At 41.4% G+C, this 21218-nt stretch overlaps 1 protein-coding gene across 3 annotated transcripts in view; it reads left to right on the top strand.

The window, feature by feature from the left end:
• The first annotated feature begins 365 nt into the window (after positions 1 to 365).
• PLA1A (phospholipase A1 member A) overlaps positions 366 to 21218 on the top strand; it is a 32981-nt gene continuing 12128 nt past the window's right edge. For 2 of the 3 annotated variants that reach the window (XM_068545518.1, XM_068545520.1), the window contains exons 1-6: positions 366 to 554; positions 8307 to 8508; positions 10333 to 10510; positions 11035 to 11143; positions 12196 to 12297; positions 14749 to 14838. In XM_068545518.1, coding sequence (XP_068401619.1) covers positions 482 to 554; positions 8307 to 8508; positions 10333 to 10510; positions 11035 to 11143; positions 12196 to 12297; positions 14749 to 14838 — 754 coding nt within the window. In that variant the 5' untranslated portion in view covers positions 366 to 481. The remainder of the gene's footprint in view (positions 555 to 8306; positions 8509 to 10332; positions 10511 to 11034; positions 11144 to 12195; positions 12298 to 14748; positions 14839 to 21218) is intronic. The other variant, XM_068545519.1, reaches the window with a different exon arrangement.

The following is a 21218-nucleotide window of genomic DNA, read 5'->3' as shown; positions in this document are numbered from 1 at the left end:
GCTCAGCTCTGTGCTGGGCACTGGGGACTCAAAAATGAAAAGAGAAGGCCCTCAAGCCGCTCAGAGTCCTCCTGGGGGACAGACACGTCCACAGACTCCGGGACAATGTGGGTTTGTGATCCCCTAGAGATGAAAGACTTCTGCCTTGGTTTTTACTAACATTTTATAATGGGAAGTGGGAGAGGTGCAGGAAATAGTTTCCTGATGATGTTTGGCTCAGAGAGGAAGGGCAATGTGTTTCAGTGTCCCCTGCTTAAAAAAAAAGAAAAGAAAAAAGTATATTTCTTTTCATTGAGAAGAAACAGAAAAACTGGGGAAGTTAAACAAATAGGGAGAGACCTGTTACAGGTCAGGAGGCCAGTTAATGATTAGTGAGACCCAAGTGGGTGTTTAGTGTTCAAAACTGTGAGAGGCTGGGTTATGAGATCTCTTTGTCATTAGGGGTCGGCTTCACCCCAGCTCTGAGACTTCCAGCTCAACGATGCCCCCAGACCCCTGGGAGGGCTGCTTCTGGTCATGGGGGCTCCTTCTGTGGCTCAGTGTTGGAAGTACAGGTAAGTCGGGGGCTGGGGCCTTGCGTGGGACTTCTTTCGGTCAATAATTCTATTTTTTCAAGCCATCTATTTATGTAGCGCTAACCTTTGGAAGGTCCCCTAAAAGCCCTCTCCTGAGATGAATTTAAAAGAGGGAGAAAAAAACCTTCAATCATAATGGGAATGACAGCACTTTCTTAAGTCACAAAAATTGAACTTCCTCTGGTTGTTTTACTCATTTTTCTAAAATCTGCGTTACTCCTTTTCACCTTGCACAAGCCAGGAAGAGTATAAAAACATAAAATGTGATTAATTCCAAAACATGATTCATTTTCACCCTATAAATATCCATTGTTCCAAGATATATTTAATTTTTAAATTTAAAATTTCCAAACTAACAACAATTTTGTCATTGAGATTGTTAGAGGTCCTTTCTAATCTTGCCGACCCAGCTCAAGTTCAGGCTTGTCATCCCTCCTGGCAGTACTATGATAACTAGTCCTGTTCACCACAGATAACCAATGACCTTTAGCACAGTTTCCCTCAGATGCCATTTGCATCGTGCCTTTCCCAGTGAAAACCCCACCCACCGCTCTCCCTTGCTTAATATAGCAAATCTAAGCCCTCTTATGGCGTAGGGCATCTCGGAGGAGTAAAATCCCCTCCTCTCTGACCAGCAGTGGCATCACCCTTGGAAAGCTCCCTTCCCTCTGTCCCCAACAGCAGAGACTGCTTTTGTGTCAGGTCCACGAGACATTTAATTCTCATTCCCCAGCTTTAGGGTGTGTCATTCTTTCTGCCTGTAGTTGCTCACACTACCTTTTTGTTTATTTCTGCTCTTCACGTCTTCCAAGAAGGTCTCCATGATTCATACTTACTTCCCTTGCAACACCACAGGCCTCTGCTCACCCCTTCCCTGCATCAACGGTTGGCATTGAAAAGGTGCTACTTAGCTACATGTGTGCTTTCTCCTAACGCAATCATTTATTTGAGTGCGTGTGTGTGTGTGCGTGTGTGTATGTAAAGTGACCATATATCTTGTTTTATGAAGTGGCTGTTTATACACTATATACTAGATCTAAAAGGATTTATATCTTACACATTTTTGACAAATGTGAGAAAAACTGCCCTGCAAAGAAGTTATAACTGTTGATTAGTACGTGAGCACCTCTGTTTTCCCACCCTCTCCAACAACACTTTGTATTATCAAATGTTTTTCATATTGTCAATCTCATAGAAAAAATAGTATTACACTGTTGTCTTAATTTTTATTTCTGACTGTGATTTGTGCTTCTGGTGTCTTGTTTAAGCAATCTTCTTATAAAAATAATCTTTCATATTTTCTTCTAAACTCTATGGGTTTAGATGAAGATCACCAGGGACAAATCTTGTGGTCATGGGGTATTGTTTTTTTCCTACTCCTGTGGGGTATTTTTTAATATGATGTTGAATTTTATTTGCCAACATTTATTTTTATTTTTGTATATATTTATATTTATTATTTTGTATATTTGTTCATAAAGGAAATTTATCTATCTTTTTTTTTTTCTTGTATTGCCCTTCTCTGGTCTTGATACTAAGATGATTATAACCACATAAAATAAGTTTCTGTTCCATGAAACAGTTTTATATAAGATAAAGGTTACTTGCAATTTAGAGGTTTGGTGGAGTTCTCAAATAAAACCATCTGGCTCTAGCGTATTTTAGGGCCAGAGAAGACTCTTGATTACCAGTTTGATCTTTTCTTTTTTTGGTGCTAGCGGGTTTATTTGGATTTTTATTTCTTCTTGAGTCAGTTTCAGGAAATTATATTTTTCATTGCTTTTAAATTTGCCAATGCATTTGTCTGGGAATTTTTAAGAATATCTTTTATACTTAATGTTCTGCAGTTTTACTATCATCTGCCTATTTGTATAGATTTATTTACTTTTTATCTTGCTCATTGCCCTGAGTATAACTTGTGATTAGACAGCTCATATCTTTTTTCAGTTATGAAAAATTCTTAGCAATTACCTTTTCAAAATATTGTTTCTTCTCCCATTCTCTTCCTTTAGAGAATAGCTACTAGTTAAATGTTGGATCCTCTCCATCTATTGTCTATACTTTTTAACTGCACTTTCATATTAAAAAGCTTCTTTTACTTCTTCTGTACTAGACATTATAGCATTGATTCCATTTTTATTTCCATGACTATCTTTTTCATTTCCATTTCCTAATTAGCTTTTTACTATATATCTTATCATTTATGCCCGTTTTTATTTCATAATTTCTTATGCTCTGTCTTTATTTTTATCCTTGTATATTCTCAGCATACTTATTTTAAAGCTTTGTCAAAGATTTTTAAAACTTTATTTCACCTGGAATGAATTCATGATCCACTTATTGGCTTTATCGACTATCTGTGTAAACATTTGATTTCTTTATATATTTGTTTTCAAGCTTTTTTAAAAGTAAACTAGTTATTGAAGTACAACATACATACAGAAAGGTACACAGATTATTAATACACAGGTTAATGAATTTTCAGAATGATTTCACCTGTGTAACCATCATTCAGATCAAGAAATAAAATGTTACCAGATTCTTAAAACCCATTCCGTGTATCCCATCTTACTCACTACTGACCCAAAGATAACTCTTATCTTGACTTCTGACACAATAGATAAGTTTCATTTTAATTTTCAATGAAAAGTTTGTTTTCAGTCTCTCTCTTCATCTCTCTGTCTCCCCACCCGAGCCCCCATCTTTGCCCTCTTTCCTCCAGAAATGTGCGTTGTCTCAGCTCCAGTGAGTGAGGCCTTGTCTTTCCATCCTGTCTCCCTAAATAAAGCTAGAGCCCCAGTAAAAAGTCAATAGCTGTTTTTGTTTGTATTGTTTTTGTTGTTAGCTTCCTTTCCTGAGTTGGGGAGCCCCTCTCCGCTACTGGCTACCACTGGTGGGTCTTCCACACCTGACTTGGAGCACTTTTGGATCCCGCTTACCTCACAAAACTGAATTCTTACAACCACTGTCTTCTGTCAGACCTGGAACCCATCACCATTTTGCAATTCTATTCTTGTTCCTGTTTTGGAGATATTATTTTTATGTTTGAGATCGTCTATGTCTTTTTCTCCCTCTCTTTTGGATATTCATCTGTCACTACTCTTTGGCTGAAGTGGTGCTTGGAGGGATGGGGTATCTGAGCATGATTCACTGTGCCACGTTCCATAGTCTTGAATGACGGAGAGTTCAATCCTATCGTCTGCAAATATTGGCAATTTTTTCTCCCCCTTTTCAGACATTATAATCTTTATCCTATTTTATTGTCTTGTTTTACTAACTAGGACTAGAACTTCCAGTCCAATATTTAATAGAAGCACTGATAGCAGACATTCTCATTTGTTCCCAGTTCTGAATGGAATGCTTCTAACATTTCACCAATAACTATAATCATTGCTATAGACTTTTGGTAGGTACCCTTCCTTTCTTATGTTAAGGAGTGTTGGGTATTGAATTTTATTGTGTGTTTTTTCCCTACATCTACTGAGTTGAGCATATGGTTTTTTTCTTTAATTTGTTCATATGTGAATTACATTAATACATTTTCTAATGTTAAACCATCTTTTCATTTTTTGGATTAAACCCTGCTTGGCCATGATGTATACTTGTTATCCTTGAAGGATTTGACATTTTATCTAGGATTTTTATGTCTGTGTGTAATAGTGAAACTGGCCTTTAGTTTTCCTTTCTCCTTCTTTCCTTGTCCAGTTTTGACATTTTGGCTATTTTCATAGAATGAGTTTGGATTCTTTCTCCCCTTTTCTATTCTCTGGAACAGTATGTGTAAGATAGGAATTGAAGGATTGTTAGAACTTCTCTGTGAAATCTGTCCTGATAGAGTTTTTTGATGAATAGATTTAAAACTACTGTTTCAATTCCTCTATACTACAGTTTTACATTTGATTTTCTGTTTTTTCTTTCTTGACTAAGTTTTAGTAAGCTATAGTTTTCTAGGGGGTTATCAATTTTCTAGGAAAATATCTATTTTTTAACTGTTGGATGGGTATAAACATGCTATTTTGTGGTTTAAAAAATCTACTGGACTTACATCCCCTTTTAATTCTCTATATTGTTTATTTGTGACTTCCCCCTTTTTTTCTTACTCTATCATCAAAAGTACATCTGGTTTTTTTTTTTTAAGTACATCTAGTTTATTATTCTTTTCAAAGAACTACCTTTTGGTGTTTATTGTGTGTGGCAGGTTCTATTCTAGGCAGTAGAGTGAACAGAATGGATAAAAATCCCTTCCTTCTTTGAAAGTATCTTCTAATGTGGGGAAATTAATAAACAATACATTTAATAATAAACTGGTAAATAAAAAATCTTCATTAAGTGATGATTGCTGTAAAAATAAACAGATCAGGATAAAGAAAATTGAGAGAACGGAGGTGAGGCACATAGGCAGATTGCAATTTTAAATAGAGGGTTAGGGACTTCTTTGGTGGTCCAGTGGCTAAGACTCCACACTTACAATGCAGGGGACCTGTGTTCGATCACTCGTCAGGGAACTAGATCCCACATGCCGCAACTAAGACCCAGTGTAGCCAAATAAATAATAAATAAATAGGGGGTTAGAGGAAAGAAGATGATATTTGACAAGCAAAGACTTAAAGGAGGAGAGGGAATTAGTCACGTGGATGTCCAGAGAAAGACACTTTGGGCAGAAGGAATGGCTAGTGCAAAGACCCTCAGGTGGGAACCTGTCTAGAGAGAGGAAGAGCTAGGAGGACAGTGGCTAGAACAGAGGAAGCAATAGTCAGACAGGTGAAGGGCTCTCCAAGGGGATGGTCTAAGATATTTAGGGCTTTCTTCCACTGTTAGGACTTTGGATTTTATTCTGAGTGAAATGCCTTGGTGGCTTTTGCACAGAGATGTGACATGATTTGATTTACTTTTCTACTACTGTGTTGCAAATAGACTGAAGGGGGACAAGAATGAAGGCAGGAAAAGCATTACAGGCTACATAATTTTGAGAGATGATGGTGGCTTAAACCAAGGTGGTGCCAGTGTAGGTAGTGAGAATGGTTTAATTCTGAATATTGTGTTCTGAGGATTTACTCACCATTGTACGGGGGTGGCAGAAAGCAAAGTGTAAAAGATTTCTCCAGGAAGGTCAGCCTGAGCAACTGCATGGACTGAGCAGCTACTGATGCTGTTCATATTCATTGTTTTCTTTAATTTCAACTACTTCCTTTTTTTTTTTTTTAAGATTTAATTTTATTTATTTTTGGCTGCATTGGGTCTTCATTGCTGCGCGCAGGCTTTCTATAGTTGCGGTGAATGGGGGCTACTCTTTGTTTTGGTGCACGGGCTTCTCATTGTGGTGGCTTCTCTTGTTGCGGAGCACGGGCTCTAGCCGCGCGGGCTTCAGTAGTTGTGGCTCTTGGGCTCTAGAGTGCAGGCTCAGTAGTTGTGGCACACGGGCTTAGTTGCTCCATGGCATGTGGGATCTTCTGGGACCAGGGCTCGAACCTGTGTCCCCTGCATTGGCAGGCAGATTATTTTTTTTTTTTATCCACTGTGCCACCAGGGAAGTCCCTTAACTATTTCCTTTATATTTCTTTCCCTACATTTTATTTGGTGTTGCTGTATTATTCTTTTTCAGCTTTCTGAGTTATAAGGTTAATTTACCTAATCGGTGTCTTTCCCCATTTTCCCCTGATATTTACATTTATGGTTATAGATATCAGCCTAGTACTGTTTTAGCTACTTTAACTCAAGTTTTGATATTGTATTGATTTTATTGTTATTTAGTTTTTAATATTCTCTAGTCTCCATTGTGATTATTCTTTAATTTATTCATTACTTAAAAGGGAATTTTAAAATCTCCAAATGTGTCTTTAAATAACTTTTGTTACTGATTTCTAATTTTATTACATCTTATTTAGATAACGTTGTCTGGAATATATTGATTCTGTGATGCTTGTTGGGCCTTGCTCTGTGACATACTATACTTATTTAAAAGGACTCTTAATTCTCTGTCTGATGGATGCAAACTTCCCTACATGACCAACAGAGCAAATGTATTCATGTATGTGGTTCAAGTCTCATGCTCAAGCAGAGTCCTTTCATCTTTTCTTCAAAAAGCTGGGGGAAGGCAGATGAAGTAGTCATGTCAGGCATCGTTCTCTCTTGTGTTCCATGGGAGCTCAAGTTGCCACAGGCTGAGGAGCCTGGGGGCCTGCACAGTCACAGTGGGCTTCATCGCCGGGGTGTCCAAGACCTGGCTGCTCAGAAGGGAGATACAAGGGGGCTCGGGGACCAGGTCTGGGGCTTAGGTGCAAAGGTGAGGAAACCGCTGTCAGCGCTCTCTAAGGGTGCGGTTCCCACGATCTGCTCACAGTACCACAGCCCAGCGCACCCCAGATCCACTGGCTTGTTGTACATGTGCTCCCCCGTTACCTCTGAAGGCAGATAACCATTCCAGAAACCTGAAATAGCTGTCTTCCTCGTGAAGAGCCCTGCACAAATCAGTGTGCAATCTGGACCTGTCTTCTGATTCTCTGCAGATAGTTTTGTCCCATGGCAGGAATGTGAGGTAGCTGCTAACAGCACCAGGACTTCGGTGCTGGGCGGCCAGTGCGACAGTGTGTGCCCTGCTGCCCCGGCCGGTCTCTTTCTGTAAGACCAACTGGGTGTCAGGTGCCCCCCTCTTTATCACAGGCATGAGGGTGGGCCATTGGGTATTGAAGATAGGCCAGATTTTTAGCTCCCTGGGAAGCAGGAGTTTCATGCTGCTGTTTCCGTTCAGTATTGTAGAAGGCCTTTCAGTGACCTTGACCATAAAATATCGCGTTTAAACGTACCTGTTGGAAGGCACCGTAGAATACATACAGCTCATTAAGGGTCCTCTCTACCATCTGGCTGGGCAGCCATGTGCTGGGCGCTGGAAGGCTCTGGAGTGGCTCTGGACTGCTTATAAGGAAAAGAAGTGAGGAGGCTGGAGGGGGGAGTTTGAAACCCTCTGGAATGGGGTGCTCAGACCAGAATGGACCTAGTCCCCAGGGCAACTGCTCATTTCATAGCCCAGAAAACTGTATTATTTAGCTAGGACTGCTGTAACAAAATGCCAGAGACTGGGTGGCTTAAACAACAGAAGTTTATCATCTCCCAGTTCTGGAGGCTGGAAGTCTGAGATTAAGGTGGCAGTAGGGTTTGTTCCTTCTGAGGGCTGTGAGTGAAGGAGCCATTCCAGGCCTCTCTCTTTGGCTTGTAGATGGCTGTCTACTCCATGTGTCTCCACATCATCTTTCTTCTCTGTGACCAAATTGCCTCTTCTTATTAGGACACCAGTCATATTGAATAAGGGTCCACCCTAATGGCTTCATTTCAATGTAATTACCTCTGTAGGGACCCTATCTCCAAATATAGTCACATTCTGAGGTATTAGGGGTTAGGACTTCAACACATGAATTTTTGCAGGGGTGGGGGGACTCAGTTTAGCCCATGACAATATCCATTTCACCATGGCCTTTAATCTTCTCTAGCTGAGCAATATTCATATTCTTCTCTGGTGTTTTATCTTTATACATGAAAAATATTCACAGATTTTTGTTACAGAAGTGATGCTTTTAATAAATGAGTCTGATTATTACACTTGCTGATTTATGATGAATGCCTATAAGCTCCTGTTTCTCTCTTCCTTTCAAGAACACCTTTTTTCCTTTTAAGAACAGATGACCTCACCTTGGATATTTCTTGGTTTTTTATTTGTTTGTTTGCTTTTTCCTCTAGGAGATGTACCTCCTACCCCACAGACAAAGTGCACTGACTTCCAGAATGCTAATCTTCTCCGAGGCACCAATCTCAAAGTCCAGTTTCTCCTCTTCACCCCTTCTGATCCTCGCTGTGGGCAGCTCGTGGAAGAAAGTAGTGACATCCGGAACTCGGGGTTCAATGCCACTCTAGGAGCCAAGCTAGTTATCCATGGATTCAGGTGGGAGCCAACCAACCAATAGGATCACCTCAGCTAAGAGCTAGAAAGTGACCATAATGCCATAGGAAGTTAGTGGGGAGCGAAAGGAGAGATGGATTTACTGCCTGTCACAGGTCCCATTGCCCACCTCCTGCTGACTTTGAAGATGTCTCATAGCAGCCTGAACACACATCGTGTTGTTCTTTCTTGTTGGTCACATACGTTACTCCTCTGCTAACTGTAAATATGTGTGACCCTGGACACACTCTCCAACTGTAAATATGTGTGACCCTGGACACACTCTCCAACTGTAAATATGTGTGACCCTGGGCAAGTCACTTTAGCACACGGAGGCTCGGTTTCCGTATCTGAATAAAAGGGAAGTTGTAGAGATTGCCTCAGTGATCCTTTCCTCCCTGAAGCGTGGGTTGCATGATTCATCTCAGCCAGTGAGGACGTAGGCTTTGTGCAGTCACTCAGGGGTAACATCGTGGTGTTTTTATCCAGGGTTTTATCTCCTCTTCTTCTCTTTTTCCTGGGTTTCATGACCTAAGAAACTTTCACTTCCATCACTCCCAGAGGTTAGCGTTTCTCAGGCGCTACACACTTCTTCAACTTCTTTGAGGCCCTGCAGGCCAAATTTTGTTACAATGCATAGTCTCTGAGTCCCAATTTAATCACCACCCTTCCTTCCAACATCTTCTCTCCAAAGCCCACTGAGAATGCCGGAAACAGAAAAAAGTTGCTGAGAGGAGAGAGGGAGAGAACATGGTGAAAGAGTAGCGCTGTGGAGCAGCTGGAGTTGAGGGTGCCCGATGAAGAGGTGGACAGTGGGGCACTGCACAGAGGATCCCCACTTCCTCATTTCTGGGTTCTCTCTGCCTCTCCAGTCCTTCACTCCAGGGTCCCAGCCACATCCTCCCTCAGGCATCCCTTCTCTCTCTTGTACCGAGGTCTCTTCTCTGGCAAATCTTGCATTCAGCCACTACCCAACGCTGAGTGTGTGCCCTCAACCCAGAGGTAGCTAATGGAGCTGAAGAGCTCAGCAGCCTCACCACGCTGCCCGCTCCCAGATGCCCCAAAGCCACGTTCCCTGGCATACACCCAGTCTGGGCTCCCCTGTCCACGCGAGCAAGCTCTGGGCCATTGAGAAAACTTCATCCCCATTCCCAATCTCTTGGGAAAGTTCTCTGAAATTTTTCCTATTCTTCTTCTTTTCCTAGAAAAGTCCTATTATACTCTAAGTTCCAGAAGGATAAGGAATATATCTTATTTATCTTCATTTCTCACAAAGCACCTGGCATACTGCCTGGCCCATTTGTTGAATGAAGGAAAGAGTGAATGAATGAATGAGTAAATGAAAACATCCTCAAGGAAAGAGCCTATATTATAGAATGAGAATTAAGATTGCAAATCTTAACTCTAATACACAAAGCTATCTTTTCTTTCCCATGAGTAGCACAAGCAGGGTCAGCGCAGTGGTTTGTGTGGTGTATGCATTACACAAAGGTACCTGACTGAGGGCCGGTGGGGCTGAACACTGACCTGAGCTCTGAGCCCTGGCCTCAGGCTACATCCACCTGGAACAAAGGTACTCTTTTATAATTTACACACAAGCTCCACATGTGCAGTCAGGAGCCCTGCTAACTTTGAGATTATGTCCTCCTTATGCTCAAAGCGTTGTAGGATTTAGTGCCCATACCGCCCCCACCCCACCCCACCCCCCCTTACTTGTGACCTTTTCTCTGGGTTTGTTCTGTTTATAGAAATGTCACTGTAATTTCCATGACAATAGATGCTGGCTGGGAAGATAATTCTCCTGTCCTTTCTTGGCCCCATGTCTAGGGCTTTAGGAACAAAGCCTTCCTGGATTGATAAATTCATCGGTGCCCTTCTGCAGGCAGCAGATGTTAACGTGATCGCTGTGGACTGGGTTTATGGCTCTACAGGTGTCTACTTCTCAGCCGTGGAAAATGTGGTTAAGCTAGGACTAGAGATCTCCCGTTTCCTCAGTAAACTCCTGGTAGGTGTAGAAGAGCTAGGGGTGAGTTCTGGCTGCTTACAGGGAAGCAAGGGGTCAGAAAGAAAGAAATGACATGTGAGAAGGAGCTTTAGGTGGAAGCAGAGCCACCCAGTAGTCTGTGGGTCTTTGGTTCAAATCCCAACCTAGCCACGTACAGTGCTGACCTTGGGCAGGTTTTTGAACCTCTCTGAGCCTCCCGCTGTTCCTCTGTAGAACATGCCACTGTGTGTTACATCAGGGGTGCCAATGGCTGACTCTTCTAGGTCCTCAAGAGGAAATGGCCATGGTCATGCCTCACATACTTTGGACACCAAAGGGAAAGTGAGTGGGTTGTCAAGGTGGGGAGCCCAGGGAGAGGGCAAGTGATTAACAGGGTGAGATTCTGCACTTTTTCCCAAAACATGTGTGGCTGGTGTGTCATGCCCAAGACCTTCTGCTTCTGATGCCTCAGGGAAAAGTGTTACCCTTGTAAGGCCAGGGGCTGCTGTGACACAAATGTAACCCACTGTAAATGCCCGTTCTAGGTGCTGGGTGTGTCAGAGTCCTCAATCCACATCATTGGTGTCAGCCTGGGGGCCCACGTGGGGGGCATGGTAGGACATTTCTACAAAGGCCAGCTGGGACGGATCACAGGTAACATTCTTCCCTGCCCATCCTCTCAGGTTTAGAGAGAGAGCGAGAGAGAGCGAGAGAGAGATCATGACCTGGAAGAGCCTTTGCTAAGGCAGGCAGAGGGAAGTGTTGGGCCTTTGTTCTTATGATCAAGTCATCAATCACCACTGAAATTTACTTATTGTGGCCCTTTTGGATAAAATGGTATTGTGTTGTTATTGCATGATCTCTAATGTCAGTGTTAGAGGCCATGTATTTCTTTCTGAGCCTCAGTTTCTACAACTGTAAAATGGGTTGTAACAGCTCATACATCCTTGGCCCACTATGGAAATCACCTTTAGACAGTTTTGCTAAATACTTACAAAGTGCTGGGAACTTTATGCTTCAGGAGCTACCCTCAATCAATAAGGGACCAGAGCTGTGTGGTAAATACTCTGGCTTCCTGGCACTTCATTGAGATAATTCTGAGTCATGGTCTACAGAGTCCTTCAGAGGGACCCCAGTGGGATGAGACCCAAAGAGATCATCTATTCATTAAAATTTTCTTTCGTTCTCTGACTGGTTTTTCCACTCCCTCACTACGCTTTCTGTGATTTTCTCCCAAATAAGCTACTTGCACTTTAAATCCTTGTCTCATAGTCTGCTTTTTGGGAGGAAGAGGAAAAGGGATCCAAGCTAAGGCCTGGGGAAAGTAATATTTACTTTGCTCTGTTGTTGTAAGGACTAGAAAGTGTGAAAGTGCCCAGCACAAGGCCTGGCACATAGTAACTACTCAAAAAATTATAGCCATTGTTATTACTACCTGAGGATTAATATTAGTGACATTAATCCTTGCCAAATGGTTGGTGTTAGCAAGCACATTTCAGAGCCAGAGAAACTGGGTCATTGAGAGGTTAGAGACAACAGAGTAGAGCTTCCTGGGAAAGGTGGTCCTGAGCTAGTTCTCTCGCCCTTGGGTCCTTGTTGGGGGACTCTGATCCGAACTGGAAGGGTTGCCCATGTAGGTGTGCAGTGGGTCCATGAGGGTTCCTGTGGCTGACACGAAAGGGCCCCTGACATGTCTGTCCTTGCAGGCCTGGACCCTGCTGGACCGGAGTACACAAGAGCCAGCCTGGAGGAGCGCCTGGACCCTGGGGACGCCCTCTTTGTGGAAGCCATCCACACAGACACGGACAGTGAGCTGGGGTGGGGGAATGAGCACAGGGCAGAGGCCAGGAGGCTGGCATTTATCTGTGTGGCCCTGGGAGGAGACCCTTCCCCTCCAAGCTTCTGTTGCAGTGAGGAGTTTACCAGCATGATCTTGAAAGTCTCTCCCAGCTCTGTCATTCTCTGAAGACTGAGATGAATGATTTTATTTTTAGCCAGCAGCAGAAAGGAGGATTCTCATTTGTGGACCAAAACTGTTTGGTCATGAGTCTCACTCTGATTCAACACTAAGCTTTGTCTGAGGTAGTACTCAGAGGGTACTTCTGCCTGGGAAAGTCTTGCTACTTTTTCAGGGTGAACATGCCTGGCCCCAGGAAACTGGGGCATTCCACTCCTGGGGCAGGTACTCAAACCTATCAGGACTTCCCTCCTCCCCAGAGGATAAGGCCAGCCCTCAGTCTAGTGAAGAGTGAGAATTGCCCCCTCCAGTAATGACAGGCACAGGCAAGAACCCCCGGCTCTGAATCCATCATGACCAAATTAAGCACTTCTGACCAGCGGGCACTCCTCCTCATTTCTACTCGACGTCAAACACCCACAGAGTCTGGTGCCAGGCCCCATGCTCAGTGTGTTGGGTACAAGAAGAAGTTACATTTGTCTCTGACCAGAAGAGTTTGCAGTTCAACTGAGAGATGGCCATGTCTCATTCCATTTGCCTAGAAGCCTTCTTTTAGCATTCAAGACTCACGGATTCAGGATTCTGGAAGAAACTCATGCAATCATATTATTCAACCCTCTTTCCCACCTCCATTTCACAGATAGGAAACCAAAGCCCATAGCCCTCTGCTTAGCTATTAAGTTAATTAACCATGTCAATTAACAAGGTTAACGCCTTATATTCCTAAATTTGCTAAATAGGTGACTCATTGGTCCCTGTTTACCTGTGCTAAGCCTCTCAGTCCCCTTCAAAGTTGGAGCCACTTCCTAATGTGATTTAAAAAAAAAAAAGGCATTCCATGTATTCAGTTGGTCTTTATGATCTATGTAGCAGGCACTGAGAATACTGCAATGCACAAGGCACCAAATAAGATCCCTGCCCACATGGAACTTACAAGCTAATCGGCAAGCATTTGTTCACTAATTTGTTCAATAAATAAGTATTTGGCACTAACGTGTGCCAGGTACTGTGCTGGTGTTGGGGATAGAGCAGGAAAAAAGACGGGTAAAGGCCCTGCCGTGGTGGAGCTTACATACAAGCGAGCAGTCAAGATAATTCCACCCTCTGATTATGATAATGAGGGATATGGGAGAAGTGTGACTCAGCAGGGGGTTCGGGGTCTACTTCAAATAGGATTATTGAGGAAAATCTGGCCAAGGAGGTGATATTTGAGGTGAGACTTTGTGGATGAGAACGAGCCAGCACTGGAAAGAGCGGGGAGAAGAACACTCTAGGGGGAGAGGACAGCCAAAACGAAAGCCTTGTGGGTGGGGGCAGGCAGAAGAGCCACATGGTTAGAGCGCAGTGAGTGATGTGCTGAGAAAAGGGAGCAGGACCAGGCTGGACATGGCGAGGAGTTTAAATTTTATTCTATGATCAGTGAGGAGAGGGCGGCGGTTTGGATTTCCTTAAAAGAATACTCTGGCTGCTGGGCAGAGAATGGACTGCCAGTGGGCAGTAAGGGAAGCCTCACTGGAGGGTGTTTGCGGTGGTGGCCTGGGTGAGGGGGACAATAGTGGCATGGGCAAAGGTGGTGGCAGTAGAGACAGAGAGAAGTAGAAAGACTCAAAATATATTTTGGAGGTAGAGCTGACCCGACAGATGATGGGCGAGGATGAATTCTAGGTCATCACTTAACCCCTGGATAGATGACGTTAAGCACGTAATACACGCTCAGTTGCTTACAACTGTGATAGATAATATGAAGAAGAAAATCAGGGTCTTTGGCAGCTGAATCTGACCGAGTCTGAGGGGTCAGATAGAGTCACAATGGTGAGATGCAGGCTACAGCCTCTCAAACTCATCTCTTTGTAGCCAGATTATATTTCTGCTCAGTCATGAAAGCACAAAAATATGTGGGAGACTGGAAATGTGGTCCCACACACACATATCTGAACTATCACTTAAAGCAAAATAGAAACTATTCAACAAGGAAATTTACCAAGCTTATTATAACATTTACTGATTCATAAAAACTTATATTAAGGGATATTTTCCTTGATTTTATTAGGCAAATATGAGTATCTTCTTATAAATTTCTTCTTAACTTCCTTTCAGCACGGCAAAACCTGTTTAGAAAACCATCTGAGGGCTAGTTCTGTAGTCTCCCAGCACTTAGGAATGAAGTGGGCACCCATTCAGCACAGAGAGGGGGTGGACCCCCACGGTCAGACCTCAGGCTCTGCTGCCGGTGGACCCTGCTATGGGACCTGGAAAATAGGCCCCTGCAGTAAGAGGGTAACGGGGTTCTGCCTCCTTGCAGATTTGGGTATTCGGATTCCTGTTGGACATGTGGACTACTTCGTCAACGGAGGCCAAGACCAACCCGGCTGTCCCACCTCCATTTCTGCAGGTCAGAAAGCCAGAGAGAGTTGGTGTTTGGCTGCCCCAGAGACTGGAATTTACCAACAGGCTTCGTGTTGAGTCAACCAGTTTGGGCCATAGGGGGTCTTCCTTACAGTGTCCTTTGCTGTGTCCCATCAAGCTTACTCAGCATTTATTAAATGGATGTCTTTGGAGCCCAGGAATTCTAGGAGAGGAGTGCCTGAAATTAAAAGCCTGCTCCATATTTAGGCTCCCTCCCCACTTCTTAGGCCCTATTGTGATCCAACGTCACTCAAGCCAATAACCTCTCTTCTTCCTGGGCCCCACTTTGTGGCAGAGTCCACAGCAGCTACATCCTCTGCAGAGCCTCGTTGTGGCAGAAACAGACTGATGTGCCCAAAGCTAGCTAGCTGAAGGATCAATTCAGTGCATGACCATTTCCCCAGACTAACTAAATTTAAGTTCTCTAAAATTGCTTTCAAGATAATCTTCTTGAATACATTCAGTGAATATACATTTCTTCTCTTCTAAATTTATTCTTCTGGAATGTTCTTTTTGGATATATTAATTGAATATATTCTTAGCATAATTTTAAATAATTTTAAATGTATCAAAAGCTAAGCGTTAAGGATTGTGTAGTCTTCTTATATTCTTATGAATATAGCCAACCTACCAACATTTCATATGGGAATTTTATTTTGATTTCTGATTACTATGTTTTTAACCTTTTCCTGCTTTACCAAAATTTTAACATTTTAAGGATTCTTTTGACAACTGTGTTGAGTAACCACTAATCCAAACTTACCAACTATACTGATTTTCCAAAAACATGTTTCTTTTAACAATTCATAAATTTTTCAGCAATTCTGATCAGATGGGATAGTTTGATTTTAATGGCTTTTGAAAATTTCTTTGGCATTTTAATTGGCCACTTTTTTTTTCTTCATAACACAATCTGAGAAGGATTTAGTTTGTGTCTCCCAGCTCCCTGTTGTAGCTAGAAGGAGGTTGGCCATAGACAGTGTCCCAACTCTGGGGGAAAGGAAAGTCAGCAAGCAGCTCAGACTTGGTTCTGGTCCCAGAGAGGGGGTCCCAAGGTGAAAGAAGAGTCTGAAGACCCTAAACCCTGGAGTTATGGCTCATTATAGACCTCTTAGCTCCAGCAAATGCATTCAGTGTGAATTATTACAAATTTTAAAATAGTCAACAAAAGGGGGGAAAGTGGGGGTGGGTGGTGGTGGTGGTGGTGTGATGAACTGGGAGATTGGGATTGACATATATACACTAATATGTATAAAATAGATAACTAATAAGAACCTGCTGTATAAAAATAAAATAAAATAAAATTCAATAAAATAAAATAGTCAACAACAACAATAACCAGAAAACCAAGTGTCTGTTATGTTGGGACATTTGGCAAATTCAGTGTATCAGTCACTTGGTGAGGTGAACCTCAACACACTGGCTTTTTTTTTTTTAGGTTGGTTCCAATTTTTATTATTGTTGTTAATAATAATACAATGAATGTGCTTACACACCAACCTTTCCCCTTTCTTTTTTTTTTTAACATCTTTATTGGAGTATAATTGCTTTACAATGTTGTGTTAGTTTCTGCTGTATAACAAAGTGAATCAGCTATATGTATACATATATCCTCATATCCCCTCCTTCTTGCGTCTCCCTGCCACCCTCCCTATCCCACCCCTCTAGGTGGTCACAGAGTACCTAGCTGATCTCCCTGTGCGATGTAGCTGCTTCCCACTAGCTATCTATTTTACATTTGGTAGTGTATATATGTCCATGCCACTCTCTCACTTCGTCCAGGCTTACACTTTCCCCTCCCTGTGTCCTCAAGTCCATTCTCTACGTCTGCGTCTTTATTCCTGTCCTGCCCCTAGGTTCATTAGAACCTTTTTTTTTTTTTTTTTAGAGTCCATATATATATATGTTAGCATACGGTATTTGTTTTTCTCTTTCTGACTTACTTCACTCTGTATGACAGACTCCAAGTCCATCCATCTCACTACAAATAACTCAATTTTGTTTCTTTTAATGGCTGAGTAATATTCCATTGTATATGTGTGCCACATCTTCTTTATCCATTCATCTGTCAATGGACAAGTAGGTTGCTTCCATGTCCTGGCTATTGTAAATAGAGCTGCAATGACCGTTGTGGTACATGACTCTTTTTGAATTATGGTTTTCTCAAGGTATATGCCCAGTAGTGGGATTGCTGGGTCATATGGTAGTTCTATTTTTAGTTTTTTAAGGAACCTCCATACTGTTCTCCATAGTGGCTGTATCAATTTACATTCCCACCAGAAGTGCAGGAGGGTTCTCTTTTCTCCACACCCTCTCCAGCATTTATTGTTTCTAGAATTTTTGATGATGTCCATTCTGACCAGTGTGAGGTGATACCTCATTGTAGTTTTGATTTGCATTTCTCTAATGATTAGTGATGTTGAGCATCCTTTCATGTGTTTGTTGGCAATCTGTATATCTTCTTTGGAGAGATATCTACTTAGGTCTTCTGCCCATTTTTGGATTGGGTTGTTTGTTTTTTTGATACTGAGCTGCATGAGCTGCTTGTATATTTTGGAGATTAATCCTTTGTCAGTTGCTTCATTTGCAAGTATTTTCTCCCATTATGAGGGTTCTCTTTTCCTCTTGTTTATGGTTTCCTTTGCTGTGCAAAAGCTTTTGTTTCATTAGGTCCCATTTGTTTATTTTTGTTTTTATTTCCATTTCTCTAGGATATGGGTCAAAAAGGATGCTGCTGTGATTTATGTCATAGAGTGTTCTGCCTATGTTTTCCCCAAAGAGTTTTATAGTGTCTGGCCTTATATTTAGGTCTTTAATCCATTTTGAGTTTATTTTTGTGTATGGTGTTAGGGAGTGTTCTAATTTCATTCTTTTACATGTAGCTGTCCAGTTTTCCCAGCACCACTTATTGAAGAGGATGTCTTTTCTCCATTGTATACTCTTGCCTCCTTTATCAAAAACAAGGTGACCATATGTGCGTGGGTTTATCTCTGGGCTTTCTATCCTGTACCATTGATCTATATTTCTGTTTTTGTGCCACTACCATACTGTCTTGATTACTGTAGCTTTGTAGTATAGTCTGAAGTCAGGGAGCCTGATTCCTCCAGCTCTGTTTTTCTTTCTCAAGATTGCTTTGGCTATTCGGGGTCTTTTGTGTTTCCATACAAATTGTGAAATTTTTTGTTCTAGTTCTGTGAAAAATGCCATTGATAGTTTGATAGGGATTGCTTTGAATCTGTAGATTGCTTTGGGTAGTAGAGTCATTTACAGAGTGTTGATTCTTCCAATCCAAGAACGTGGTATATCTCTCCATCTGTTTGTATCGTCTTTAATTTCTTTCATCAGTGTCTTATAGTTTTCTGCATACAAGTCTTTTGTCTCCTTAGTTAGGTTTATTCCTAGGTATTTTATTTTTTTTGTTGCTGTGGTAAATGGGAGTGTTTCCTTAATTTCTCTTTCAGATTTTTCATCATTAGTGTATAGGAATGCATGAGATTTCTGTGCATTAATTTGGTATCCTGCTACTTTACCAAATTCATTGATTAGCTCTAGTAGTTTTCTGGTGGCAGTTTTAGGATTCTCTATGTATAGTATCATGTCATCTACAAACAGTGACAGTTTTATTTCTTCTTTTCCAATTTGGATTCCTTTTATTTCTTTTTCTTCTCTGATTGCTGTGGCTAAAACTTCCAAAACTATGTTGAATAATAGTGGTGAGAGTAGACAACCTTGTCTTGTTCCTGATCTTAGAGGAAATGGTTTCAGTTTTTCACCATTGAGAACGATGTTGGCTGTGGGTTTGTCATATATGGCCTTTATTATGTTGAGGTAAGTTCCCTCTATGCCTACTTTCTGCAGGGCTTTTATCATAAATGGGTGTTGAATTTTGTCGAAAGCTTTCTCTGCATCTATTGAGATGATCATATGGTTTTTCTCCTTCAATTTGTTAATATGGTGTATCACGTTGATTGATTTGCGTATAATGAAGAATCCTTGCATTCCTGGGATAAACCCCACTTGAACATGGTGTATGATCCTTTTAATGTGCTGTTGGATTCTGTTTGCTAGTATTTTGTTGAGGATTTTTGCATCTGTGTTCATCAGTGATATTGGCCTGTAGTTTTCTTTCTTTGTGACATCTTTGTCTGGTTTTGGTATCAGGGTGATGGTGGCCTCGTAGAATGAGTTTGGGAGTGTTCCTCCCTCTGCAATATTTTGGAAGAGTTTGAGAAGGATAGGTGTTAGCTCTTCTCTAAATGTTTGATAGAATTCACCTGTGAAGCCATCTGGTCCTGGGCTTTTGTTTGTTGGAAGGTTTTTAATCACAGTTTCAATTTCGGTGCTTGTGATTGGTCTGTTCATATTTTCTATTTCTTCCTGGTTCAGTCTCGGCAGGTTGTGCATTTCTAAGAATCTGTCCATTTCTTCCAGGTTGTCCATTTTACTGACATAGAGTTGCTTGTAGTAATCTCTCATGATCGTTTGTATTTCTGCAGTGTCAGTGGTTACTTCTCCTTTTTCATTTCTAATTCTATTGATTTGAGTCTTCTCCCTTTTTCTCTTGATGAGTCTGGCTAATGGTTTATCAATTTTGTTTATCTTCTCAAAGAACCAGCTTTTAGTTTCATTGATTTTTGCTATTGTTTCCTTCATTTCTTTTTCATTTATTTCTGATCTGATCTTTATGATTTCTTTCCTTCTGCTAGCTTTGGGGTTTTTTTGTTCTTCTTTCTCTAATTGCTTTAGGTGCAAGGTTAGGTTGTTTATTTGAGATGTTTCCTGTTTCTTGATGTAGGCTTGTATTGCTATAAACTTCCCTCTTAGAACTGCTTTTGCTGCATCCCATAGGTTTTGGGTTGTCGTGTCTCCATTGTCATTTGTTTCTAGGTATTTTTTGATTTCCCCTTTGATTTCTTCAGTGATCACTTCGTTATTAAGTAGTGTATTGTGTAGCCTCCATGTGTTTGTGTTTTTTACAGATCTTTTCCTGTAATTGATATCTAGTCTCATAGCCTTGTGGTCGGAAAAGATACTTGATACGATTTCAATTTTCTTAAATTTACCAAGGCTTGATTTGTGACCCAAGATATGATCTATCCTGGAGAATGTTCCATGAGCACTTGAGAAAAATGTGTATTCTGTTGTTTTTGGGTGGAATGTCCTATAAATATCAATTAAGTCCATCTTGTTTAATGTATCATTTAAAGCTTGTGTTTCCTTATTTATTTTCATTTTGGATGATCTGTCCATTGGTGAAAGTGGGGTGTTAAAGTCCCCTACTATGATTGTGTTACTGTCGATTTCCCCTTGTATGGCTGTTAGTATTTGCCTTATGTATTGAGGTGCTCCTATGTTGGGTGCATAAATATTTACAATTGTTATACCTTCCTCTTGGATCGATCCCTTGATCATTATATAGTGTCCTTCTTTGTCTCTTGTAATAGTCTTTATTTTAAAGTCTATTTTGTCTGATATGAGAATTGCTACTCCAGCTTTCTTTTGATTTCCATTTGCATGGAATATCTTTTTCCATCCCCTCACTTTCAGTCTGTATGTGTCTCTAGGTCTGAAGTGGGTCTCTTGTAGACAGCATATATATGGGTCTTGTTTTTGTATCCATTCAGCCAGTCTGTGTCTTTTGGTGGGAGCATTTAATCCATTTGCATTTAAGGTAATTATTGATATGTATGTTCCTATTCCCATTTTCTTAAATGTTTTGGGTTTGTTATTGTAGGTCAGACCCTTTCTTTTTGTCTTCTTCTTCTGGGACCCCTATAATTCAAATGTTGGCACATTTAATGTTGTCCCAGAGGTCTCTGAGATTGTCCTCAATTCTTTTCATTCTTTTTTCTTTATTCGGTTCTGTGGTAGTTGTTTCCACTATTTTATCTTCCAGGTCCCTTATCCATTCTTCTGCCTCAGTTATTCTGCTATTGATTCCTTCTAGAGAATTTTAAATTTCATTTATTGTGTTGTTCATTATTGTTTGTTTGCTCTTTAGTTCTTCTTTTTCCTTGTTAAATGTTTCTTGTATTTTCTGCATTCTATTTCCAAGATTTTGGATCACCTTTACTATCATTACTCTGAATTCTTTTTTCAGGTAGACTGCCTGTTTCCTCTTCATTTGTTTGGTCTGGTGGGTTTTTACCTTGCTCCTTCATCTGTTGCATATATCTCTGTTTTCTCATTTTGTTTAACTTACTGTGTTTGGGGTCTCCTTTTTGCAGGCTGCAGGTTCATAGTTCCTGTTGTTTTTGGTGTCTATGCCCAGTGGGTGAGGTTGGTCCAGTGGCTTGTGTAGGCTTCCTGGTGGAGGGGACCGGTGCCTGTGTTCTGGTGGGTGGGGCTGGATCTTGTCTTTCTGGT

Source organism: Eschrichtius robustus, chromosome 6 (genome assembly GCF_028021215.1).
Source record: "Eschrichtius robustus isolate mEscRob2 chromosome 6, mEscRob2.pri, whole genome shotgun sequence".
In the NCBI taxonomy this organism is placed as follows: Eukaryota; Metazoa; Chordata; class Mammalia; order Artiodactyla; family Eschrichtiidae; genus Eschrichtius; species Eschrichtius robustus.
This window is presented reverse-complemented; position numbering and strand designations above follow the sequence as displayed.